The sequence below is a fragment of the Netta rufina genome (genome assembly GCF_964035555.1).
Source record: "Netta rufina genome assembly, chromosome: 15".
Lineage (NCBI taxonomy): Eukaryota > Metazoa > Chordata > Aves > Anseriformes > Anatidae > Netta > Netta rufina.
In genome coordinates this window covers 10,219,051-10,244,600 of record NC_140138.1, presented here as the reverse complement: position 1 = coordinate 10,244,600, position 25,550 = coordinate 10,219,051, and the positions used below count along the sequence as shown (strand labels likewise).

The window sequence follows — 25,550 nt, the reverse complement described above, 5'->3', positions numbered from 1 at the left end:
GCTGACTGCTCGCCTCCCGGAAGTGATGCGGGGAGGGGGGGGGAGGCCGGCCGCCTCGCCGGGAGCGCGGCGGTGAGTGAGGGAGCGGCGGCACCGCCGGGGGAGGGGGGGGGGGGGGGGGGTGCCGGGACCGGGGGGCTCCGGAGGGCTCCGCGCCGCCCCTCGGCCCCGCTCGGGCGCTGAGGGGGCTCCCCCCGGCCGCCTGCCCCTGCCGCTGGGGCGTCCCGCAGCCCCGGGGCTCGCAGCCCCAGCGCGGAGCGGCCCCGTCCCGAGCGCTTCGGACCGGCCGGGCCCAGGCCTGAGGGGGCTGAGGGAGGTGGGGGGGGTGAGGCGCGGGGCGGCCGGGCACGGGGCGGCCCTGCCCGGCTTTGTGCGGGCGGTTCGTGAGGCCCCTGAGGTGCTGGGCGGCGGGGGGATGAAAGGCAGAGGGAGCGGGCCGCGGAGGAGCCGGCTGCCTGGGCAGCGCTCGGTTTTTATTTCCCTCGTTTCGGCTTTTGCTCCCTCTCCGGAGCGTGCCTCGCTCCCCGCCTGCTCCTCCTGCCTGGGAGGGCTGGCTCGGGCCACTCACTCTGTGGGGCTGTGCTGAGGCTCACAGCCCGCCTGCCACAACTCCTGCGTGGTCAGGGCTTGAAGCAACGTTGGTTGAAGGGATGTGCCGGTCCTGTCAGAGCCATGGTCGCTGCTGGGTCGTCTCCTGAGCATCCCTTATGGAGTTAATGCTGCTAGTGTCGATAACCGAAGAGCCTGATGCCAAGTACTCCAATATACATTGATCCACAGCTGGTAACTTCTTTTTAAATGGTGACATCTGCAGAATAACTGACGGGGTAATGGTGTCAGTGCTCTGAAGGGCTGTAGTGGCACAGACAAAAAGCACAGAGCTGACTGAACCTTTCCAAAAGCTGCTGACAGGCCTCAGTGGCTGTTGGAGGTTTGTTGCGCGCTCTGTCTTTTCTGGGAGAACAGATGATCAGAAGATATCTCTTCTAAACACATTCTGATTATCTGTGTGAGAGCCTCTTTGTCAAGCGGTTAATGTGTGACTAAGGTATTAGTGTTTCAGCTGGGCTTGCAGTGGGAAGAGAGGAGGTCTGAGTGCTGGTGTTTCCTTGGGCACATCTGAAGTCTGCTGCGTGCTCTCCTGGTGTAAGATACTCTTCAGTAGAGGAAATGGTCCCGTGATTAATGCTGTGTGTGAAAGCAGGGAGATGTGCCTTCACGTTCTTGTCTGTTCTGTAGCTTGTCTTTAAAATCTTGTACCTTCCCTGCACAGGCGTTACCTAATGGTCTGTGGAAAACCTTCACAGCCCTTTATGTGACAGGCAGCCTGAAGCTTAAAGCAAAGATTTTCTGCAGATCAGCAGAAAAAGGAGAGCTTGTGATCTGTGTTGAATTAGTTCAGATTAGTATAACTGGCTTTACAGCCTTACTGCAAATATCAGCTCTTGTAATGATTTCTAAAATCCTGATTATTTCCTAATAGCGAGTTCTATGGGGACATGAATGGTTATCATCCTTAAACAATTTTGCAGGACTCGTAATGGGGGAAACTTACAGCTGTGATACTGCTTGACTGCTCAACGTGATGTTTTTGAAACTGCTTTCAGCTTGAGACTGATAACCTGCAATGTGATCTGTAATCTCTTTTGAGGCTGAGTTAGGTATCTTCTCTGCAGGATTTCTTGCTTTATTTTGGAGTCAGACACTGTCACGTTCATAGTAAATTGTAGCCAATTTGTGTCAGCACTTCTTATAATTTGTTGATCTTGGAAATTCATTTTAATTACATCTTGCTTCTATTTAGCATTAAATAACATGAAAGAAAAAGATGATTTAGTGAATTAAGGCTGATTTTGCATCAAAACCCAGAACAGCTCTTTTGGAAGGCTTTAATTTAGTTATAGAAGTGTGTACTGAGGAAGAGAGGCTGCCAGAGCATTTGGTGGACTTCTAAGACAAAGGGACTTGTTCTGACAAATTTGTGTGTAGTTGAGGGGGAGGGTCTGTTCTGCTTGGTCCTTTGGTTCACCTTAACGACTGGGAAGAAAATCGTATATGTTGTGTGGTGTGTACTGGGGCAGGGGAGTATCAAGTAGACAGAAAGGAGGTGGAGGAATGAGGGATGGACATGACTACTCCAACACTCTGAGCTGTGTAAACTTGCATTTCCTCGTGGCAGAAAATGATGGTAGGGGGGCTTGGTATAAGCAGATGCACATTTGTGATCTGCAGGAGTTTGAGTACCCCAGTACTGCTCAGAACTGTCCCATGCTGTGGCACTCTCTTTTCTTTCCTGGGCATGGGGAAGTGTCCATCGGTGTAATTAATGTAGAGCCTCAGGGCACTGTAAAACCCATCATCCTGTTGTTTTGGCTGTTTGTGAGAACTTTCGAAGCACAGGAACAATGTCATTATTCCATTAGGCGCAGGAGTCTGTAGTAACGAAGGGAACAGGAAAACTCTGAGTAAGAAGAGACTGTAAAATTAGAGGTGTGGGGTGTCAGGAAAACAGTGCTTTCTTTCATCCTCATCCTTAAAAATAAAAGAGGAGCTGAAGGTTGCCAGCCAGAACTTCTGGAGACTGAAAGCACAATCTGTAAACACTTGAGGGACTCGCTAGTCACGAGATAAGGGGGAACCCTTTAACAGCCTTCAGCAGAATTCCCTGGCTGGGCTCCTTCTCTCTGGCTCTTTCTCCCTAGGGGTCTGCCTCTTATCTCACTGGCTTCCTTTCCTTTATTGGCCTCTGACTAATAGGCTTTGTCTTGTGGTTACTGGAAGTCTAATAATTCCTTTTGTCTCTTCCCTCTTCCTCCTTTTAAAAATACTAGATTAAATGGCTCTAATGTTTTGCAGATTATCTGTGGTGGTGACATGGATTAATTGTATGCTTGACTCTAACTTACTCAGCAGTAATGACATAGTAGCTCGACTCGAAACAATGGTAATTTCATGGCGACTTGCATTAGCAAATGTTGCCTTTCTGGTAAAGAGCCACCTGCAATTTACTGCCTGTAAACACAGGACACTCGTAAGCTGTCTGTGCCGGCTGTCTTGGTGTCTTCTGTACCATCAGTCCAGAAGCAGTCTCAAGCACGTTGTGTGAAGCGCTTGGCTCAGTCAGCTATTTTTTTTTTTTTTTTTTTAAAGCTGTAGTTTGAGTCTGGTAATTACAAATCTGGGTTGAAGCCCTCCCAGGGAATGATCAGAAAACCCAAGGCTTGCGGACGTGCTCGCATCGTTTGCTTCCACGTCAGCCTCCCCCTTGCATGAAAAGGTTTTGAGGAGCTGCTCAGCGTAGGTAACTGTCTGTTGGTGAGCTGCTGGAGCACCCCGGGGTGCTGGGGGTTGGCAAACCAGAGGGGAGCTCGCTTTGCCCTACCCCAGTGCCGTGTTCTTCATGATGACATAAGGAGTTTCTCACTGCCACAGGTAGCTGTGGTGTGACGCTTCTATGTTCTGATCTCAGTGTTAACCAGACCAGAGGAAATACAGGGGGAAAAGGTGAATGAAAGCTTCGTGCCCAAAAGGTAATGTGAGAACAAGGCTGCTTAGACTTGGTTCGTGTGCATTTTATCCCTGTCTGGGGGGACAGCTCTCCCATCAAATGAAGGAAGGAGAGGATCAGGCTTTTATTTAATTGTAATGCTTCTCTACGTGAAGAGCGATGGTTAGGGGATGACTTAGTTGTATTAAAGAACTCTTTCACAGAGGTAGGAGTACTGTAGAGAAACTAACAAAGACATAGGTGGTAAGGCAGGATGCCAGTAAACAGAACGAGCTGTGATAATCTTCTGGTGTCTCAGAAAGAATAGTTATAAATGCTGTTCTGTCTGTGACATCTGTTTTGTGAAAGACAAAACTTACTTAGCAAAATGTGAGAATGCTGTTACTGACCTTCTGTCACAGCTTTTTATTCCCAAAAAGTCAGGCTGCTGAAGACGGTATGACAGTCGTAGTTATTTGTTGTCTCACTTTTCCTACTTAGTGTCTGTGTTGTGTTTTTTTTTTAAACCAAAAGGATTTTTGTGCTCCTGAAAAATACCAGTCTTATTTTTGCATCCAAGTAGTAGCAGCAAGTGACAGTTTTCATTTCTTACTCTGAATTTTTTGTGTAACACAGCTTCTCCTTTTGCAGTTTTGAAACGTCTAATGCTGTCAGTCTTTTGTTTTAAAGTGAGAGGGAGAAAATCATCCTAGCACCTAATGGATATAGGAGGCGTGTGTAGCTTAGTAATAGACTCATAAATCCAAATGTCCTCGAACTTGGTCATATGCTGACTGTTCAGTATTTTCAGTACAAATGAGTCTGTGCAGAGATCCTCAAGTACTCTGCACTTAAATGGGTGGTCTAAAAATGCCAAGGGTCTGATCTGTGAAGTATACCAGCTTCAGGCACGGTTGCCTGGGCCTGGAGTTAGTGATTATATTTCTTAAAAGACACAGGGATAGATACCTGCACACCTTGACAATTTTCTTAAATAAATTGTTATTGAGTGAAATCAAGGGTAAGTCAAAATTTATTTCAAAAGTGTGTTGGTCAAAGCTGCCACTGGGCTTGAAAAGAAGAGCTGAGAGTCTTTGTTACTGATGACCAAGTTGAAGTATTCAAAGGATCTCCTTTGAAGCTGTTGATACAGTTAGCATCTAAATAATGCTGCATCCTTTGTACAGTGTGAAGTGCCCTGTAATAAGGAAATCAGTAGAAAGAACTAAGGTCTCTGCGGGTGGCTTTGTGTATTTTTTGCTTTAAAAACTGCAGCTGGAGTTTTAAAAATCCAAGCACATGCTCTTAAAATGCTTTTAGATTTCAGTTTGCTTTAGGCCTTTCACTTAGCGCAATTCTTTGTACGTAACTTAAATATTATTCCAATATTTACATGGTCGGCTGGTCATGAAGTTCCTACACAGCTGTATGAAATGAGTGATTCTTCTGGCTGGCAGCCCGTAAGCTACATTACGCTTTACCAAGAAGGCTAGCAGGGCTTCTGTAAACGTCTTGTGAGCATCTGATGCCAGAAGTGACCTCAGGAGATGGTCTGGCTCTCATCTCTGGGCCTGTCCCTTCTCTGGCCTGGTGGGTGGGTGTGTGGTTCGAGGTTCTCACGGCTGCCTTCAGACGTGCTGGAGGTGGGACACTGCTGATCAGAGCTGCTAGGAGGGCTTTCTGCTTGTGTGTGGTTCATGTAGTTTTCTTCGTTGTTGTGAGCAGTAAGAAATAGAAAGCTACTGACTTGCTACATCACTTTTAAGCATATCTCATTGTTACAGGAGTCACTGATTAGCTACACAAATTACATTCGCTCAACATGCCATGTGGAGGTACCTCAGCTGCTTCAAGATGAAGTCTGCCAGCCAAACTTGGAGCAAAAGAAAATCCACACACACTGAACTCAGTTCAAAAGAAAATATTTTTCCATTGCAGAGTGCATTGTAGACTGAGGTGGTTTCTCAAAGTTATTCTGGTTTGGCTGCAGGACAGTCACAGATTTCTGTAATTTACAGAATTGACTGAGGCAGAATAAAGTAAATATTTGTACCACAGTAACTCTCAGATGTTTACAGTGCGATGCATCTGTGTCAGATATCTGAGGATCACGGTTTCTGTTGGTTCCCTAAGCTGCAGCTTTGCTGTAGTGAGGTGAGCTGGCTGTGTCTGAGCACAAAGGAGCTCCTGCCCTGGCGTGTGCTGCTTCATTCAAAATACACATCGAAGTGGTAAAGGTCTGTCATGCTGTGCAAAAGTTACGGTGAACCCTGGAAAAATGAGGAAGGAATATTGTTATACAGTATTTTACATGTTAAAGGAAAAAAGAAGTCATTAAATGATGATTTGCTTTCCTTGCAAGTGCTGGACTTTGGAAGTTGTATGGATTTTTGGCAAGGAAGCGAGGGGAGGTTGACGGGTTTCAGTAGATGGATATGAACAGCTCAGTGACTCAATCTTTTGGTTTTTGAAATTGGTAGATTCAAACTCCCCAGGTTTGAGTTACTTGCAGCAGAATAAATGAGTTTGCTTGTGTAGAAGTATGTAAAGTTTGTACTAGGTGGGAAGTTGGATGGAATCTGCTCTGGGTTCAGCTTTCCTGAAAGTTGGTGGTGTCGCCTCGAGTGGCCACATCCTTTGTCTCAACTTCCCCACTGCGTGTTGTCTTGCTCATAGCCTAAATAGGCTCCTAAAAACAAGTACTGCTGCTCTGTAAATTAGTTCATTAACTTATTTACATTGCAGAAGCACCTGGAGGCACCCTTCCAAGATTATGCACTATTTAACTAACTGGACTTGGGTTTGCTCTGTGAAAATATAATAATCCTAACAAATCATTCCACCCACCTAATAAAATAGGATGAAGCACGTAATAGGAAAGGATTTAAAACTTTTTAATGGCGCTAAGTGGAAGAAAATGAAAAATAATCATCATGAAAGGTATTGAGTGGTTAGAGAATGTAAAAGAAAGGGAGGGATTCAAGCATGATGCACGTGTGCTTTAAAAGCTGTTTAAAGAATGTCTTCTGCAAGCAAACGTGGTGAAGTACCTTCCCCTTCTCTTTCCCTATCACTTCTCACATTATTATTCATTTTTTCTTAAGCTAACCTCATACAATTAGCTGCACACAGCGAGCTACAGATCTGAAACATCTGTCCCAGTGTTTTCAGGCTTTTCTTTTCCCCATTGTGAACATGAAATGTTTTTATGCCCTGTGTCTTAGCAGGGTGCTCCTAAAGAGAGCAGAGAGCTGGTTTCTTCTGCTCAATCTTGAACAGAAGGATCTCCGGTGATGTCTTGGGGCTGGATGTGAAGTGACAGCGCACGAGGTTGAGGTGTGGTTGTTTAAGGGGTTCTGGCCTGCATTCTGGGTGCTGTAGGGCTTGCCCAAGACTGACTTTGGAGGCTTGCTGGGAACTCTGGCTCTTGACGCTGAGAGCTGGCCCTTGACTGCCGTTTAGCCCTCTGCCAGGTGGCAGCCAGAACTCTGTGTGGTCCCTATGCCTGTGTGCGTGCCTTCTGCTCTGATACACGTGTGGCTTGCAGAGGCAAACCTTGTCCAGTCTGATCACATTTCTAAATACTGTGCTTGACTCGAAAGCCAAAAGCAAGGCATACCAGAAATGGTTTGTTAACCTGATTTGGGACAGGTCAGCAGCGTTCCCATCAGGATTCCTCCCGATCCATAACCTGGCTGTAGCTCACTGACAGGTGCTGGAGCTGCAGGAAGCCTGACAAACTCTCAATTTTTTTTTTTTTTTAACTAGTTGCAGTGGGACTTTCTTGCTTTTAGACTTCCTCTTGAGTAGTTTTGCATGGAGGTCCTTCTGCAGCAGAGATGCAGAGCAGATGTGCTACAGCCTCATGCTGGTGCGCTGCTTGTTTAGGGATGTGGTGAGGGGAGTTCGGGGCTTCTGAAAAACCATCACGTGTCCATCGTGCCTGTGTCGGGGTGCTCGGGCTGAGGTAGTTTCACTGCAGGCTATGGATTGGAAAGAGCAGTTCCCATACTGTGATGGCTTTGGTAGAAGCTTTGTTCATACTTTCATGTTTACACACCAAGTGCATCAATGCAGGACATGTGCAAAATTGATCCTGCCGAAGAAGGAGACAATATTGCTAATTCTTCACTGATTCCACACAGAAAAAAAACAACTTTGCGTTGAGCAAGCTCACTACCAGCTCTTACTCCTTGAAAAGCAGCTGAAGACCAGTGTTGAGGCACCAGCAGCCTTGGGACTGCGGCGTTTCTGTAGCACGATCCTCTGGGTGCTGGTGCTCAGGAGAGCGCAGCTCACAGCGGGGAGCCAGGCTCAGGTGCAGGAGGAAGGCAGGGCAGCCAAACAAGGGTCCTGGGGACGCTGAGGGCTTGCTCACTGTCCCAGTGGATTGCTGCACGGGGTTGGTAACGAACGAGGGAGGCTGTTTGAGTTGCTGTAGCCTGATTCTTGTCTCGTGCCAGCCAGGGGAGATGCTGTGTGACTGCAGCACCGAGCCCTGCCTCAGGAGCCTCACCCAAGCACCAAGCTCAGACCCGTGCAGGAGAGTGGCGATGCTGCTCCCCGCCCCGCTGCATTCATCTCGCATGACTTAGGCTGGAGTCAGTCACAGCATCGCTGTACTGACCTTTAAATACAGCCTTGAAGAGCTAGTTGTGTGTTTTTAACGAACTCGTGCTAACTTTTTATTCCGCGCCCTGTAATTGTGTTGTCACAGAAGTTTAGGCTTGCTGCTTGTATTAAAAAAAAAATAAAGTGAAATGGACAGCTTGGTAGAATAAAAATTATAACAACAGAGGAAGAATTGTGGCTGGCAGTTCTGGCAGATGTTAAAATTCCTGGCTCTTGACTGTGTATCTACAGGTCAGCCAATGTGGAAACTACTTCAAACAACCTGGGAAACGTTTGGCTCTCGCGGAGTGGGGCTGAACTCCATCAGCTTCAGCTGCCTTCGAACCTGCAGTACGCGTCGGCTTCCAGTAAGGGCTGTAGTCTGCTGGAAATGTGGAATTGGTGGGTCAGAGGCGTCTTCCAGAGAAATACCGATCTGTTTGAGGAGCAGTTAGTTTGTTGCATGAAGTTACCATGGCGATGCTGCTTTAAAATGAGAAGTGGGAGATGCTGCCTCTCGGCAGGCCCCTGGGGAAGGAGGCTGCATGGTGCCCTGTTCTGCCTGTCTCTCCTTTGCTCCCCAGGTGATTTATAAAAGGAATTATTTAGTTGCAGGAGGCCAAAAAAGTATTAACAGAGAGGTGCCAGATGTAGAGTTTCATTAAACTCGGGGTTTGTGGGAAGCTGCATTCACACAGAAACCTGAGTTGGTACTTGTGTTGCGCGGGGTGGCCTCTTCGGGAGGAGTGTGGTCTGAAAGAGCTGGGGGCTGCTGCTGGTATGCGGGGGGGTTCGGAGGCAGAGGGTGTGAACCCACAGGGAATGGGCTGTTTGGAATGCCAGCCTCAAAGACAGTCTAAGAAGGATTCATCGAGGTGTGTTTCTGCTCTGCGGTGTGTATTACAGCCAGAAGTACCACCCTGCCATTCCTGCTGCTCTCAAAGCTTTTGGGATCCATGGCTTGCCCCTTTTATAATAGCCTTGATCTCAACTAGATTTTATTCTTGTTTGCTCTCTTGTCATATCTGCCTATAGGACTTGAGCTTGGGGAGAACTCAGTTTATCTGGGGAATGGCACGTGCAATAAGAACCTGTCCTGTGGCTGACTTTCTCCACCCATTCCTTGCTCTGCACTGAGGAAGTCACTGAAGCTGCTAATGTTCTCCCTCGTTTCCTAGGAAGTAGGTCTCATGTAAAAAGTCAGCGTGCAGAAGGGCAGCTTTTGATCACCTGCCTGCTCCCTAGATGTACTGAGGGCTGTAAAAACAAGCCTTTTGGTGGTAGTGTGACTGAGCAGAGGAGCTTTGCTGTAGCTTTCTTGTTTTTATTTTTTTTTCCTTGGTCAGGTACAAACAGAAGTGTTGTCAAAGTGCTGTGGTTGTAGCCCATGCTGTACAAACCAGACATACCTTTGTCTGTCGTCATCTCTTCAGAGCTTCTTACTTATATTAGCAGAGCTGGGAACTTCAGAGAAGTGAAGCTGAGCCAACTGGACTGAACATGGGAAAACAAACATGGAAAAGAACGCGCTAGAGAATGAAAAGAGAGTTACTTCCTAGACCCAAATCGTGCTTTGCTAGGTAGCAGCTGTCTGGCATTCCCAGATTAAACAGCCACTGAGCTAACATGCAGTGATAGCATGGCCTCTGGTTTGCCATGAGCGCACGAAATGAGGAATTAACTCTGCCCTGCTGAAAGCCATAAAGCTGTCCGGAAGTGTGTGTTTGCTTTTAACAAACATTTGAACTTGTCCGTTATATTCTGTACCTGATCTGTGCTTTCAGTAATAACACATAGCAGCATTAATGTTACTTAGTAAGTCCAAAAGTGAGGTGGTTTTGTAAAACGACTCTCTTAACAAACGGAATTGGGCTCTACAAGGTTTTAGTGAATGCATAGTCACTACTGAGCAATTTGGTGTCTTTTATGATTTTTGTAGTCTCTTCTGAATGTAAAGACTTGTGCGGTCCTTTTGTTTTTACAGTGTTCCATGTGGAACCCAGGGAACCTGAAGGAGGCTGCAAAAGCTAGTGGAATGATTCCCTGTGTAGCTGAAGCTATGTAAGTAGATGTTTGCTTACAAGGTCACTGGCACAGCATCAACTGTTAGAACAGCGATTGCTTCTGGTTCAGCAGTTGCAATGATCCTCTTGTGCCTCCCCTATGGAAAGCTTTGTGTGTCTATTCAGAGCTGGAGAAAGATGGGGCACCCATGATATCGTTCCCTACGCTCTGCTATTTTAGAAGTCATGCCTCCTTGCCCACAAAAGGTAAATAACACACAGTGAAATTCTGTGAAACTCTTATAGGCTCTGCCTGATTGTTTGCAAAAAGTTGAGGCTTGGTTAAACTCTGGCAAATGTCTTTGCCTTAGCTACTGAAACCCTACTTGGGAAGGGATTTAATGTGTGGCTGAGCTGTGTCCCCTTTTGTTATGCAGTTTCATAATCCTGTCTTTGAAGTCTTCTTGAATGTATGTTTTTTTTCCTGCTTCTTGATACTTTATACTTCTTGAAACTTGTTGTAAATACCTTGTGATGCAACCCTGTATTAAACAGCATAATGCTTGGCTGTGTTTTGTTATTCTCTGGACATAACCGATAATTTCTATTACTACAATAATGTTAGTCATTGAAGAAAAATACTGTGTAACTTAAATATCCCCTTCACATTTTCACTTCTGCTAACTCTCCCCCACTGCAGTTCTGGTGTTTTCAGTTGAGCCACGGCGTGCTGCGTGTGACAGGGTTGGTACTGAGTCACTTTGTTGTGCTCCCTTCACACTTTGGGTTATGTCTGATCTGGACACTTCAAAACACTGGATAAAAAACAATTGCTTTGCAGCACTTGAAAAAAGAAAAAGAAAGAAAAAAAGAACAAAAACAAACAACCCAAGCATTAGCAAGGTCTCTCCCATCTTCTCTAGATTTTGTGTTTAATGTGTTGGGTGATACAGTTGTACATACCCTTTGTTCTCGGAGGGTGGCTTTCCTTTAGCTGGCGGCAGTTACCAGCACTAGTCTTCCTGTGTTTCCAGTTGCTTACTCCCTTCTAGAAAGGAATAGAGAACATCATTGTTGATCTCTGCTTAGCAGTTCCTGTTCTGGGGAAGATGGCCTCATGGGCATCTCGGTGATTCATATTTACTGTAGGTTATTACTCAATACTTGTCTGAGTAACCAGACTTCTCTGGGAGTACTGCATCCTGTAGCACTGAGTGTGTTCCAGTGCTAGCCCTGGATTTTGATCTTTATTACGAGAATGGCAAAACTGCCAGTCAGTGCTGCCTTTTTTTGTCTCACTGACAAGTTGTATAAGCATGTTACAGTAATTTTGCTCTTAAGAACTGATTGTTTTGGGAATTGGTGCTTTGCCACCAGTCCAGTATAACCTTTGTATCACATAACAAAAGAACTTTATACTTGAAGTTCCCAATCCAGCTGGGAGAAATATGTCTGCACGTCCTTGTGCTAACTTCAGCATAATCGGTGTGACCTAGACGTGACATTTGCTTTGCTCTACAGTTAAATGAGTAGCTCTGTTCACTTTCAGGAAAGTGCTTTTTTTTTTTTTTTTAAATGCTTGTTGAACACTGAGTTCCGTGCAGCTCCCGATGCTGCAATCAGATCCTTTCTCCATCCTTCCTTAACAAAAGGTTTGAGTTCTCCCACTTGTTTCTATCTCCTTCCGAGGCTCTTACTGCTTTCATGGCTTGAAACCTGAGTCATGTAGGAAGCGGAGGTGACTAGTAAGTGAAGTGGATCCAGCACAGCGAAAGCATTTTATAAAAGGGTAACTGATGGAGCGCCAAAAGACTTGTCTCTTACAAATCCAGATAATTTGACAAAGTGCCAGCGGATGCACCGTGACTTTTTTTTAGCTGTTTTTGCTATTTTGGGTGTGGAGTGCTTCAAAGTACACATGGCACATGGCATCAAGTTTCAGGTAGTAGAAAACTGAGGAATTGCAGCAACTGTACTTGAGTTTCTTCTGGTGTGTTTGATGAGCAGGATTGTGCTGTGTAAATCTCAGTCAGGCAGAGGAAGGGAGAATCTCCATCACTTCAAGAAAGAGCGATGCTAGCAGGGCTCTGACAGTGGCAGCTCAGGAGCAGCAGCAGCCTCTGTAAGGCAGGTATGCTGGGGTATAGGAAACTTGTCTGTTTAGAAGGGTGCACTGCAGGGGACTTGCTTAACTCGCAGTCCCTGAGTTCATGTTATTGTATTCTCCAGTGAGTTTCAGAAAGAGCAATGAGGACACTTCCTCAAGTATGGGTGTTAATGCTGGCTGACCTCCCCTCTGTCTTCTCATGGCAGCAAATGACAGCAAAACTCCTGTTTCATCATGCTGATGGTGTCACTTAGTAGATTTTAATGTTAGATTATTGTTATTAATACAAGCTGTTGTTAGGAAGCGTGGCAGCATGAATCACTTTTGTTAGGCAAGTGTGTGGACAGAGCTTGTAAGTTAGTTTTGCAAACGGTTTTTCTTTTTTCAGATTTAAATCTGGATTACTAAAGTGAATTGGCTTAATCTACCCATTGTGCTGCATGCGATTTGACATCTACCAGCTGCTTTAGAAGAAAGTACCATTTATTAATAGGCAGCTCTTCTTTAACCTGCCCATAGGGAAAAGCTGTTCCTAATCCACAACAGCTAGCGATTGCTGTTATATCTGACCAGAAAATTTCATAAACTGTGTAAACTCTGCTTTAAGCTCTATAGCTACTTTTTAGATTTTTTTAATCAATTTTTTTACTTGCAGGCTGCACTTTAAAGAAAAACTTAGCCAAATTAGTGCCAGTTGCCTTTGAGAAGCTGATGGAAGAGCAAGAGTTAGTGTATACTTAGCACTTGAATGCTGATTAATTTAAAGAAAAAAGAAGGAAGGCTGATATGCCTAATAATATCCTATTTTGTTTTGGTGTAATGAAGAAATGACTGGTGCAGACTGAAGAAGGCAATGTTCCTCAGACATAATGATAGCAAGGAACCAGTGCCAGGCTGCACTCCGCAACTCATAGAGTTGCGAAATGCTGAGGAACTGGGAAATTCTTATGGGTTAGGTGAATATGCATGTTTTAATGAATCATATGAATACAAATGAATAAGAAATTATTCTCGACTAAGTTAGATTGAACTTTATTTGCCTATAAAAATCGTGTTACAAAGTTCATCTTTAAAGCAAGTTTATGAGAGCATGTGCCAGGTGTCTGTTTCTACCTGTTGCTTTTAAAAAAATAAATTCAAAGTGATTTTCTGCAATTGCAGAGTTGTTAAATGACTTTTTTTTTAAAGTAGATTTCTAACGTCAGGTTAGGAAAATGCATACTTCTTCCCCAGTTCTGCCCTCTGTTGCTCTGTTTTTTTTTCCCTCCCTTCTTCCCATTTCCATGCTCTCTGCAAAGTGACTTCAGATTATACCTGTGGATTGAGTGAAGCCTGTGACACTGACTTGGATGCTGTCAATAAAACAAGTAGTGTAGACTGTACGAGTGTAGCTATTCTAAGAGAAGCATTGGTTTAAACTGCAGATTCATACTTGAAAACTTTAAAAAAAAAAAAAAATTATAGAGAGCCATGTAGTCCATTGTAAGTTGTTTTTTGTTGTTGTTGATTTTTTGAGGGATTTCTATGATTTAGTTTGCAGTTACAGAGTTTGTTGTACGAGGAAATTACTTGATAGAGTTGTAGCTTTTGGGTTATTAACTTCAAAAAATAATTAAAAAAAAAAAAAAAAAAGAGGGGCTGGGAAGCCAGGTGGTTGAAACCAGCATCTTGACAGTTGGAGTTGTACAGACAAAAGGAATCCTTTTTGGTCATGAAACTGCTTAAGTGCCATTTTGCCAAAATAGGTATGATGGCTGAGAGAAGATGTATGCTTGTAGTCATAATTTCTGGAGAATTCATCTATTCTTGGCGCTCTTGTCCCAGATTGGCTTACAGCTTTAAATACAAAGTTCAGTCTCTGCGGAGTTTTCCCCAAGAAAGAATACAGAAAGACTGTCAGGACATCTGTTTTCTTCCTTTATATTTAGTTTTTATCTCTTTTCTTTTCTTGTTCTAATCTGTAACCTGGAAGCAATAAACAAAAAGACGAAGCAAATCCAATTTTATGTTGGAGGCTTTTTCCTAACTGACAGCAGAGATGAAATGTGAGTAAATGGGTAAAGGAGGGCTGTGATAAGCAACTTCTTTCCTGGAGTTGATGTTTCTAAGAAATGGACTGTCTGTGGCATGGCTGCGTGCTGATAGCATGGTGTCAGAGAGTTTGCTTGGGTTTAGGGGGATAACCTGGAGTCTGTTCCCCGTGGGTGAAATACCTTTTCCAAATATGCAATGTTTTAGCGTTATGATTTATAACAACAGTATGAAGAAATCATTTTGGCATTTTAATTTGGATTTTAAAAACTGAATTAGAATTACTACTATTTATCTGTGCATATGCCTGTCTGGACAGTTTAATTAAAAAGGCCCCCTCCCCTTGTCTGTCTCATTACCTGGGGGAAGAGCCCACTGAAACAATGAATAATTACTTGAAAACCAAGCAAGTGCTACCTTTTTTCTGCAAGCATGTTCTTTGTGTTTCCAGAACGAAAAGTTGGATTCCCAACTCTGTTAAAAACAAAACAAAAACTTGTGCTGCTTTGCTAAAGGTACAGTTCTAGCTCGAGTCTGTCAGGTTGTCTCATCGCTGTCCCTGTGTTTCCCCCACCCAGTGCTTTGTTTCAGTGTTTTGTATTCTATAAATAAAACACGGGTATACTTTTTTAAAACCATTTCCTTTAGAGTATTTCTGGGTTAGAGTAGTCTGTCTTGATGAAGTCTGTACATGAATCAACCTCTTTGTAACCTATGTTGCAGTAAGAATTTTAGGAATTTCCTTTATTAGGGCCCATTAGTATACTGCAACCACTGAGTGAGCTGCATTGATTTCTAGGTGAAGCAGCCTGAAATTGCCTGAAATTTACAGCATGTGCCAACTTTCCGTACACTGCTCCTTTTCAGTATGCAAAACTTAAATATCCTGAAGTCTGTCTCTTACTGGTGAATGTTATCCCACATTTAATACTTACAATATTCTTTGTGGAGAAGCAGCTATTTCACTCTGAAACTGTTTTTCAGGTTAGTTGACTGCCGCTAATGGCATGGTGAAATGTGTTGAAGAGCAGCTGCGAGGGTGTCCGACAGCAAGGGGACTGCTCTAGAAGCTGGGCTTGCAACATCATGGGCCAGTGTGTCACAAAGTGTAAGAATCCTTCGTCCACCCTTGGCAGCAAAAATGGGGAAAGGGAATCTGGCAGCAAGTCGCACAGTAAGAGAAGCGCAGTCCACAAAGATGACCACACTTCAGCTTGTGGGAAGTCTTCAGGAGATATTCTTGTGAACGGGACAAAGAAAGCGGACACTGCTGTCGAGTCTAGCCAGCCTTCAACGTTTCCTGGGGATACAAAGAAAGACTCTGTCTCCAGTGCGGAAGAATCTTCACTCCAAAGGATTGGAGAGTTATTTAGGAGATACAAGGATGAACGGGAGGATGCCATACTGGAAGAAGGAATGGAACGATTTTGCAATGACCTCTGCGTTGATCCCACTGAATTTAAAGTGCTAGTTTTGGCTTGGAAATTCCAGGCTGCTACCATGTGCAAATTTACAAGGTTAGTTCTTGTAGAACTTGTAATTATTTTCATATGTTAAAGTATATCCTGTCATCTGTATGTCAGAGACAGCCTCATTAACTTCACTTAGTTATTTTTTCTAACACGTGCATGTTGATCAAATTAATTCCTGCTGCTGAAGAAGAAAGCTTTGTGTTGTCCTCTTCTTTTCCCCTCACAGTGGGTTTCAGAGCTGAAAATGTTTTTGGACATTATGCTGCTAATGACAGACAGCGTAGTGGTGTTCTGAATGGATGTTAGTTTATTCTTGACTTACAAAACCAGTTTTTCTGTATCCGCCATGGTCTTAATGATAAGATTGGACACTGAAAATCATTTTTGCTTTAAAACAATGTGAGATTCCTTAGTAATTGCTACTAACTGTGTTATCATTATGTGAAGAATGTAAAGCAGACTCCTTGCTAAGAATCATTCTTGCCCAACCAGTGTTACATGTAATGTCTTTTTCCAAGGTTAATTCTCCTAAAGCACAGAGAAATATTTCTGTGGTGGCTGGCAAGTGACTGGTATTTGAAGAGCTGTCTGTTGTTCTGGAAAAAGTTGTCAGTCAGCAGGCTCCTAGCATCAAGAATGCTATAGGAAGTGACAGAACAGCTAAAACTTTGCAGCAATCCCCTGCACCCCTCCAACACGACTACCCATCAGTCCCATCAGTCAATCCAGAGTGCTTTGAGTAATAACTATTTTTATTCAGCCATAACTTTCAAAGTTACTTTGGTGTTCTGAGCCTTAAACCGAGCCTCTGTGTCTGAACACAGCTTCCCTGCGTCTGCAGAGGTGGTGTGGGTGTGTGTCATGTAGATGAGTTACTCTGGGATGCCAACAGGGATTTGTTAGGGGCTGAAGGAGCAGGTACCTGCTAATGTGGTAAAGGAGTCGCAAAGAATGGCTATGATTTTGCACAGCTGCATGGTTTTCATTGATGTTTTGATTTTCTTGGAGAGATGGCAATGCCAGTGGTGAGAGGGTACTTTTGTTCAGTGGCCTGCTCCATGGTACTGGTGGAGGTTGAGTTCCATCACAGAAGGCAAGGCAGTCCCGTGATCTGAGCTCTGTGCTCTCCTGTCTTCCCTCCAGCCCATCCTGCAGCAGAGTCCGTGGTGTCGTTTAATATGGCTGGTCGCTGTACTGCAGTGCTTGAACATGAGCATCGGATAAATCTGTTAGCCACCTACCCCTCACAGCCAGTTTACTGGGGGGCTTCCTGAAGCACTGCTTTTGAAGCAGTTTGTATGTTGCCCTGTAGCCTGTGTTACGTGCTGCTGTGCTCTCTCAGCATGTGCCTCCACAGTTGGCACCCCTTTTGTTTTGCAGCACAGAAGAGCAACCAGACGCTGAAGGAAAGCCCCCCCGAACTACTCTTTCCCTTGCAAACAGCTCATCCAGAGCATGGCACTTAGGTATAGGTGGTATGGTATCAAGCTGTTTTGTATGGAGTGCCTCAGAGAGCAAATGGTGTTCTCCAATGCGTTCAGCATTTTTTCTGTGGTAGATTTTGTGTTTGTGGGTTTGTCTGTTTTTCTGTGAAAGGCACTGGGTATGGTAGTATGGAGCAGTCAGAAAGCCGTCACAGCAAAGTTTTTCAGACTCTAGTGGTGGCCCAGCTAGGCCAGCATGCGTGTTATGAATGTGTTTTGAGCCAGCAGAGGCCTTTTGGGAACGTCTCTTTCCTGTAGCTGTTGTTACCAAGCGTTTTGTGCCACCTTGCTGGCAGCCGCCGTGTGTGTTGAGGTAACTCTTTCCCTGTGGTGTATCCGAGCGGAGATGGGAGGCACTTGGCACATGAGAGGCGTTCGCACTAATTTCTCTTCTCTTGCTTAATAGGAAGGAGTTTTTTGAAGGCTGCAAAGCAATAAATGCGGACAGCATTGATGGCATTTGTGCAAGGTTCCCCAGCCTCTTAAACGAAGCCAAGCAGGAAGATAAATTTAAGGATCTCTACCGTTTCACCTTTCAGTTTGGCCTGGACTCTGAGGAAGGACAGAGGTCGCTACATCGGGAAATAGCCATTGCCCTTTGGAAATTAGTCTTCACCCAAAACAAACCCCCCATTTTGGACCAGTGGATACACTTCCTAGTCGAGAACCCCTCAGGAATCAAGGGAATCTCCCGGGACACGTGGAACATGTTTTTAAATTTTACTCAGGTGATTGGACCAGACCTTAGCAACTACAGTGAAGACGAGGCGTGGCCGAGTCTCTTTGATACCTTTGTGGAGTGGGAAATGGAGCGAAGGAAAAAGGAAGAGGAAACCAAATGTATTGCATCTTCAGACACAGAGGGTCTGTGTACAGAAGAACAGACTTACAGCATTTAAACAGTGGTGACAAAAGCAACCTGTTGCCCTTCATGAAATGTAAACTCTGGATGTTTCTGGAGATTACCAAGGCTCCAGATCTTTTCTACTTTACACCTTTTTCTGCCTTGTATTTGAAAGGGCTCTAAAATGCTGTATCATGTTTTAGGCACTTTCTTAATTTTGGTTATTCCTTTTACTCTTGCCCTGAAATATTTGACTCTGGCTACAAGTTAAGCATTTTTGGTTTCTTTTAAGACTTCAGATTAGTATAAGTAAGTCTGATATTTCTTGCACAATGTAGATCTTTTTAGTTAGGTTAAATTAACATTGCTAAATTATACAGTGCCAGATTAAGTTTTTCATACTACATCTGTCAGGGCAGGTTTGTACTGTGTGTAGTGCTGTTTACATTGTTGAAATTTTAGGCTGTAATAATTTTAAGGTTTTATACCAAGACGAATAGCAGTGTTAACTATAAATGCATTAATCCCCTGGTAATAAGGCTCTTAAAAAAAAAAAAAAGAAAAGAAAAAAATTCCAACATAAGCAACAGCTTTTTGTAATATGGCTAATTCCCACTTCAAGCTAACTCTCAGTGTTTGAGTCCAGATCATTCCTTTTTTTCAGAGTTTCAAACTAAATGTTGGGATTGTTTTATAAAATTACTGTACCTGTCAGTCAACTGAGTGGTAGATGATGATTTGTATCTAAATCTCTTATACAACACATAATAAAAGAGCAGTACTACCTCAGTTTTATTGAAAGTGGACTTCTTGATGGAATTCCATTTTCTCTGGAAGTTGTATTTTTGTGGTTACACGAGAATATTTTTACTTGACTAAAAGAACCAAAGGTTCTGCTTCTTAAGTTTGTTAAACATTGACAGAAGCAACACACAAGCCCTAAGTCTTCAAGGAAAACTGTGGTATAATTCTGCTTTAATTTGTTTGATTTATACCTAAAGTATTATCTTACTTGTCTGGCAAGCACAGTACTTCTATGTAAGGAACTATCTTTTGCATTAATATTGATGAACCGATTTTTTTAAACCTCTGTTTAATTGCTAAATCGCAGTTAATACTCCACACTTGCTGGAGCAACAATATCGGCATCTGATGACAAAGTGAATTCTTAATGTGTTCTTAATGACAACAGTGTAGATGAGTCATTTTTAGACTGATTTGATAATATTTGGATAGGAGTCAATTATTTTACAATACCTGTATTGGGACTATTTGCCTGTTGAAACTGTTGTGACTTAAAGGGAGTTTTATTAACACTGGTTGAAATTTTTTTGGTTATTGATGCTACCTTTTTTAATTTTAGTATGTCAACATTTTTACACGTTTTGGTAAAAGAGATGATTGCCAAGGCTTTCTATTAAGCTAAGTATCAAATTCATTAAGCCAATACACTTCCATTATACGCCCTTTCTTTTCAGAGCTGTATTTCAGGATCATAAAATGACTTCAGTTAAAAAAAAAAAAAACAACAAAAAAAAACACAAAAGCAAACAAAAAAAAAACATAGCATCTAGTGGCTTTTGTAAGGGTTTTAAAGCTAAAGGAAATCACAATTTTAAGTGGTGAGCATGTCCTTGGATCCCAGATAGCAGGCTTTGCACCTTGCGGTGCCCCAGAGGGGTCAGCAGAGAGGAGAATCTCCTGAAGCCTGGCGCTGGCTCTGCTGGTGCACGGCCTGTGCAGTAGTGTGGGTCTGAGGTCGTAGATCAGTCACAAACCACGGCTGTCTAAAACTACATAAAAACCAACCTGCAAGCTGCAGACAGCATCTCTTTCACCTAGTAAAAGGAGAATATGGTCCATGCTGCTTTTGGAAGCTCTTTTTGGGAGATGTGTTTAAGCTGTGGAAAACAAAGCTAGTTCTAGCTGAGTGTTCCTTGGCAAGAGGGAAGCCCTGATCTTGGTTTATTGTAGGCAACTGTGCCCAAAGCTTTGTCCCTGCTACTATCATCTTCCAAGCTACCATGGCACAAACGCTATTTGGCAGGAAAATCTTTGGCAAAACAGGCCGTAGCACTTGTGCTGGTATAATTGAATTTATGGTGAGACTTCTGCTGGTGCTGTTATTTAATTAAAAAAAAAGAAAAAAATAATCTCCAACAGAGGCTGCTTTGTTAGCAAGAGTTCCAGATGGAGACCTGATTTGACAGTAAATGACTGTATTAAGTTTGAGACTACTCATTCATTCAGCTATTAAATGCTTTGTTCATCACTTCATCTTTTTCCTAAAGGGAATTTTAAACTGTTCAGTGTGTGACAACTAACTGGTTAAACGGATACCCAGTGCATGTGGCAGTGGCTGCTACTGAGCTGTCTCTGAATTGTAGCAGCTCCAAAGGATTGGGGCTTGAGACCTTTAAGGCAGGTGTTTGTCTGGCCTGAATGTGGATTGCAGTAAGGAAATGAACTGATAGCATGGCGAGGTTTAGACATTTTAGTGCAGCAAACATAATGCAGTTTCTTTTTCAGGACAGTGGTGGTGAATATACAGAAGGGAATGTTTCCTTTCCCTTTGGAGGAAGGACGCCCGCCTCTCAGCAGCTCCTGCCCCGTGCTTTCAGTCCGAGAGGAAAGCCTTGCTCCTGTGCTGCTCTTCCAGCCCAGCAGGAGCAACTCCAGCCTGTTGGGTAAAATACGTGCAAAAATAGCCAAAATATCTACCTGGTAACAAACCATTTTTTTTCAGTCTAACCTCATTATTTACAGTACAGTTACAGAACACAAGCCTGTGTCTGTTTTAAACTCCTGAGCCAGGAGCTACAGTTCAGGTGCAGCTCTGCTGCGGTAGCGAAAGTTAAAGGGCGCCGGGCCCGCACTGCATTGCCTGGTCCGGCTGTGGTCCTGAGCTACAGCAGCCCGTGCTCTTCAGTGCCGGGGCAGTGCTGTGTTGTACGTGCTCCTGGGATGTCTTCAGCTATGTTGGAGCCTCTGAAAATTGCTTGTTTAATGGTTAAGCTGTGAATATCTGTGGAACAGGCCAAGTGCATTCTCTCTCCCTTCTCATGTAGTTTAAGTCTGTAATGTGTAGGTCACAGGACTGCAGTGAGTGGTGATGCTGAAGTCCTTGAAACCATTGGAGTTATTTAATTTTATTTTATTAGAATACACTTTGGAAAACTTGATGCATGTAGTGAATCTGCTGCAACTTGGGATAAATAACTAGGTAATTATATAGATAGTTTTAGTAATATACTGGAAAACCGGTCTGATGTCCACACCGTGGCATTTTATTGCCTTCCCTTACACGCAAAGAAATGCAACTTCTGTGAACTGTACTCCCTGGTAGAACACTGACCGCTTGCACAGTGTTACAGTTTGCAATACCTTTAAATTTGGCTCCCAGGTTAACTGGAGGCTCAGCTGTGCCAATTCTTTGTGGGGGTGTGTTTTGGAGGTCTAGGTCTATTTATTGATTCATGTGAAGATTTGAAAGATTCTGCCTATAGTTGGCCATGAAATGTGACTGAGTAAATTAATTGACATTGAACGTTAATTATGAATTTACTTGCTGCTGGTGCTATTCCATATGGAGAATTATAGCTTTTTAATACTGTGCAATTGTAATGAAAGAACCACAGGAAAAATAAATGAAGGTGTGGCAGAGAATCAGGTAGCTTAAGCCTGTGGCAGTTCGGTCCACCCCGTGACAAGTGCCGACTTCCCGAGGCTGGCACAGCAGCTCTGCTCGTGAATCAGCCTCTGAACCACGGCAGCTTTGCAGCCGAGCACGTGTAAGCGCGTGAAAGGCGTTTCCCCTGCTCTGCTGGAGAGACGTGACTTTGGGGTTGGTGAACAGCAGCTGCCCCTCTTCTGGAGCGGCAGCCTGGCTGTCGGGGCGTCCGGGCTGCTGCAGGCAGTGGTGGCCGTGCCTGGGTGAGTGCTGGCTGACTCCCTGCGTGTCTGCCAGAGCCTGAAGAACCTGTGGGTCCCAGGACAGGTACTGCCTGTTGTCACCTGCGTCCCCAGGCAGGGCTATGCACTGACTGGTGACCTTGGTGTTTATATGATGCTGTCAGCGTGAGTATCTTCCTTATGCTTCTAAGCCTTGTTTAAAAAAAACAAAACAGCGAAGTTAAACACTGCGTAGTTAATGGCCACCTCAGCCTGACGTAATTTGTTGGCTGAGGTTACATCATTCCCATTCATTGGAAAATAATAGTCATTGTGAATTTCTGGGTCTGGCAGCCTTGTGTTCTGCAGCGTGATTTTTTTTATTTATTTTTTATTTTTTTTGAAATCCTTGATAAATCGAGTGCCCAAATCTCAAAATGTGTGCATGTGAATTTAGCCTTTCATATTGAGAAGGAAGATGCTTAACCTGAAACTCAAAGTTCTTCAGGGTAGCATTTCAGTATAGAGCAGAACATAAATATTGAGTCGGTTTTAATTTTTTCAAATGCATACGTAGTAAGAGCTAAGTGTCTGCTTAAATTTTGTGTGCAAACCAAAACACCAGTGTTAAAATTTTCTCTCTGGACTATTGAAGATTGAATATTTCTTTTTTTGATTGTCAGCTGAAGTGACATATGTGAGATTATAACCCGGAAGGCTGTAACTGCTTCACCACGAAGTACATAGGTATCTCTACCTCTTGTTCTTAGACTTGAACAGTTTAAGGTTACCATCCTTTTCTCCCAGGATTTTATGCCTGGGTAAGTAAGATTTTTTTTAATTGACCCAAGTTAAGTATTATCTATATGCCATGCTTCTTGGTATACTGCTTAACCTGCATGCACTCTCCCCTTTGAAAAGGAGCGAAGTCAAGTTGCAAACAAGTGTCAGTCCTCCGGGTGCTAGTTTTGGAGTGCAGTAGAGTGGCTGGAGCTACACCAGGTGTGGCTCAGGGGCTTTCATGTTCCTGCTCAGGCTGTCTGCACTGACAATACATTGAAGGTGAAGCAGCTGCTCCCCAGGAGGGAGCCATGTCACTTTTTCATTTGCCCCTGAAAAACTTCAGGAACTCACCTGATGCTCTGCTGTAAGCATATTTTTCCTTTGGTGAAAAATACAATGGCTTGTTCCATGTTGTGCTGTACTGGTAACAGCCAAAAAAATTGGGGGCTGCAAAAGTGTAAGGGCAACACGCATGTGTTCCCTCCCCCCCCCCCCCCCCGAGGGCAGCATCTTCCTCATGATATGCTTAGAGCAGAGCTGGAGAGTTCCCAAGTGCATTGGAGATGCTGGGCTGGTTCCAGTGCTGTTTTTTCCTCATTAATGCAGTGAGGTGGTGTCTCTTCCCTGCCACCCAGCTGCACCCCTTGCTTTCCTCCCTGGAGGAGCCTACAGCACAACTGCTGTTACACAAAGCAAAATAGCTGGGCTGCAGCAGGTGCTGCCACAAGCTGCTGCTTCCAGTCTGAGGGCTGCGCTGGGCAGGGGCTGCTTGCACTATGTGTACAGGCTCGCGTTTCAGGAGCCTGAGGGACTGGAGATGATAGGTAAAAGGAGCGTGAATGTGCTGCTAACAGCTTGCCTTAAATCACTGACATTACAGCGGGCCCGCACTACTATTGCAATCCTCAGTCTTTCTGTAGTTAAGTTTCTAAATGCAACAGGTTCTGGAGGTCTTACAACTTTTCTATTTTTAAAAAGCTCCTGTCTTTGCGAAATTGCACTCTTCAGATGAGCCCTTTCTGGACAACGCATCATTTTACACACAGACAAAATACCTTAGTCTCCCATGGTCGTGCTGTAGCCCCCTCCTTCCCCCCCTCCTTGTAAATTATATTTGGCCTGAAGGTTGCCTGCTGTGGAAGCAGTGTGTTTACTTGAATGTCACTGTTTTATGCAGTTACAGCTGCCGGCTCTTGCTCTTCTCTGGGCCCACGTGGCACCTCCGTGCGGTGGCACTGGAGTTGGAGGCTGGCTGCTGGTTTTATACTTCCCCATGTAGTAAATGTTAGAGGGCTTTGCATAATAGTGCTTAATATTTTGAAGCCGTGACTTTTTAGTCATGTTAAACAGTTATCTTAAAATATTTCTACTTTCTTATCTGCAAGTTTAACATAGTCTTTTGAAGAGGAAATGGGCTGGTAGGAGCAGCTGGGTGGCCTCATGCTGTTGGTTCCTGAATGTCTTGGGTTCCAGAAGTGGCTGCAGCGTGCAGGGTTAGGGCCTAACCCGGGGCTCCGGGGGCTGTACTGGCTGGTCTTGAGGGCATGAAGCAACCGCAAGTCATTAACAGGCTGCAGGGAGGTGACTGTCAGCATGGGCGAGCTGATACAGCTGGATTTCTTGGAGTACTTGCTTGTGGATCTCAGCCCCAATTTAGTCCTGTCACCCCTTATGGCAGGTATGCAATTTGATGGTATATTTTCTCCCAGAGCAGTAACTAACCAAGGAAACAGTGAAAGCACACCTTTGTGCAGCTTTCATTGACCTGCATGTGACCACAGCTAGCTGACCAATCCCTCGGTTCCTCAGTAGACCCTCAAGGGTACGTAGGATCAAATCTGCTCTTCTCCGTGTCAGGAGTGATTTTTGCCTTTTCAGACTCTCCAATAGATACCGTGTGCGATCTGATTCTGTCACGCTGGGAAACGATGAATGTATTGCTTGTCGTGGAGCAAACCATGCTTCCTCTTCTAGACAGCACATTCCCAAGTGCTGTGTAAATGTAATGCTTGAAAATGGCTGGAGTAAATTCTGTTTCATGTAGGCTCCTTTTTGTAAAGGGATGTGGCCAAATTTGAAAAAACAAGCTAGGGACAAAGTGGGAGAAGGTCAAGATGATGCATCTATACTGAGTCCCATTTGCTTTGTTGCTTTACAGTTACTTTTTGTGTATCAAATTTTGCTCACCATTGTCTGGAACAGAATGGAAACAGCATCTTACAGAACGTGCAATCTAAGGCACAATGCAAATAGGTTGTAATAAGGAGGTTGTCTTTATTTGATAGCAATCCTGAGTGCAATGTTCTTGTCGTGTCCCTTTTGAAAAGCATTAAGTGCAGTCTGAGATTTTTCTTTACTTAAAAGCAAAGCATTGGTTTGTCCATTACTGACTTCTTGTGGAGTTTGTGCCAGATGTATATTAAATATTTTGGTGCTTTTTCTAATCCAGGCTGCCATTCATTTACCTGTGAGATTATTGTACTTCTGTATATTTAAATGACCAAGCCCTTAAAGAAAAATAACTCACCACCACCAAAACCCAACGACCTTTAGTCACCATGTATCCTTACTACTGCAGCTTTGTAATGTTCCAGAGGTTCTGGGTTTCCTGTATTCCAGTAATGTCTGAGGGAGGGTGGGGAGCAGCTAGAGAAACCTAATTCACTGGAAAGGGACCTTGCACGTTGTTCCGTGCGTTACTGAACAAATGAGTAACTTTGTGGTGTTTACATAATGACACGTTGGTGTTCACTCTTTTGTGCTGAAGCTTTGTACAAAAATGTCTTATTTAAAGCTGAAGTCCTTTTTACATTTTCAATTAAAAGGGGAAAAAAATA

At 44.0% G+C, this 25,550-nt stretch overlaps 1 protein-coding gene across 7 annotated transcripts; it reads left to right on the top strand.

The window, feature by feature from the left end:
- The first annotated feature begins 16 nt into the window (after positions 1-16).
- On the top strand, positions 17-25,361 carry DCUN1D3 (defective in cullin neddylation 1 domain containing 3). 7 transcript variants are annotated; one of them, XM_084296079.1, is made up of 6 exons: positions 17-72; positions 8,351-8,500; positions 10,083-10,159; positions 14,181-14,253; positions 15,224-15,756; positions 17,602-25,361. In XM_084296079.1, exons 5-6 carry the CDS (start codon positions 15,326-15,328, stop codon positions 18,092-18,094), a joined length of 924 nt encoding a protein of 307 aa, XP_084152205.1. In that variant the 5' UTR covers positions 17-72; positions 8,351-8,500; positions 10,083-10,159; positions 14,181-14,253; positions 15,224-15,325; the 3' UTR covers positions 18,095-25,361. The 7 variants fall into 7 exon arrangements, with proteins under 7 accessions (XP_084152205.1, XP_084152203.1, XP_084152202.1 ...); XM_084296077.1 differs by lacking the exon at positions 14,181-14,253; XM_084296076.1 differs by lacking the exons at positions 8,351-8,500; positions 14,181-14,253 and having other exon boundaries at positions 30-72.
- The last annotated feature ends 189 nt before the right edge of the window (positions 25,362-25,550 follow it).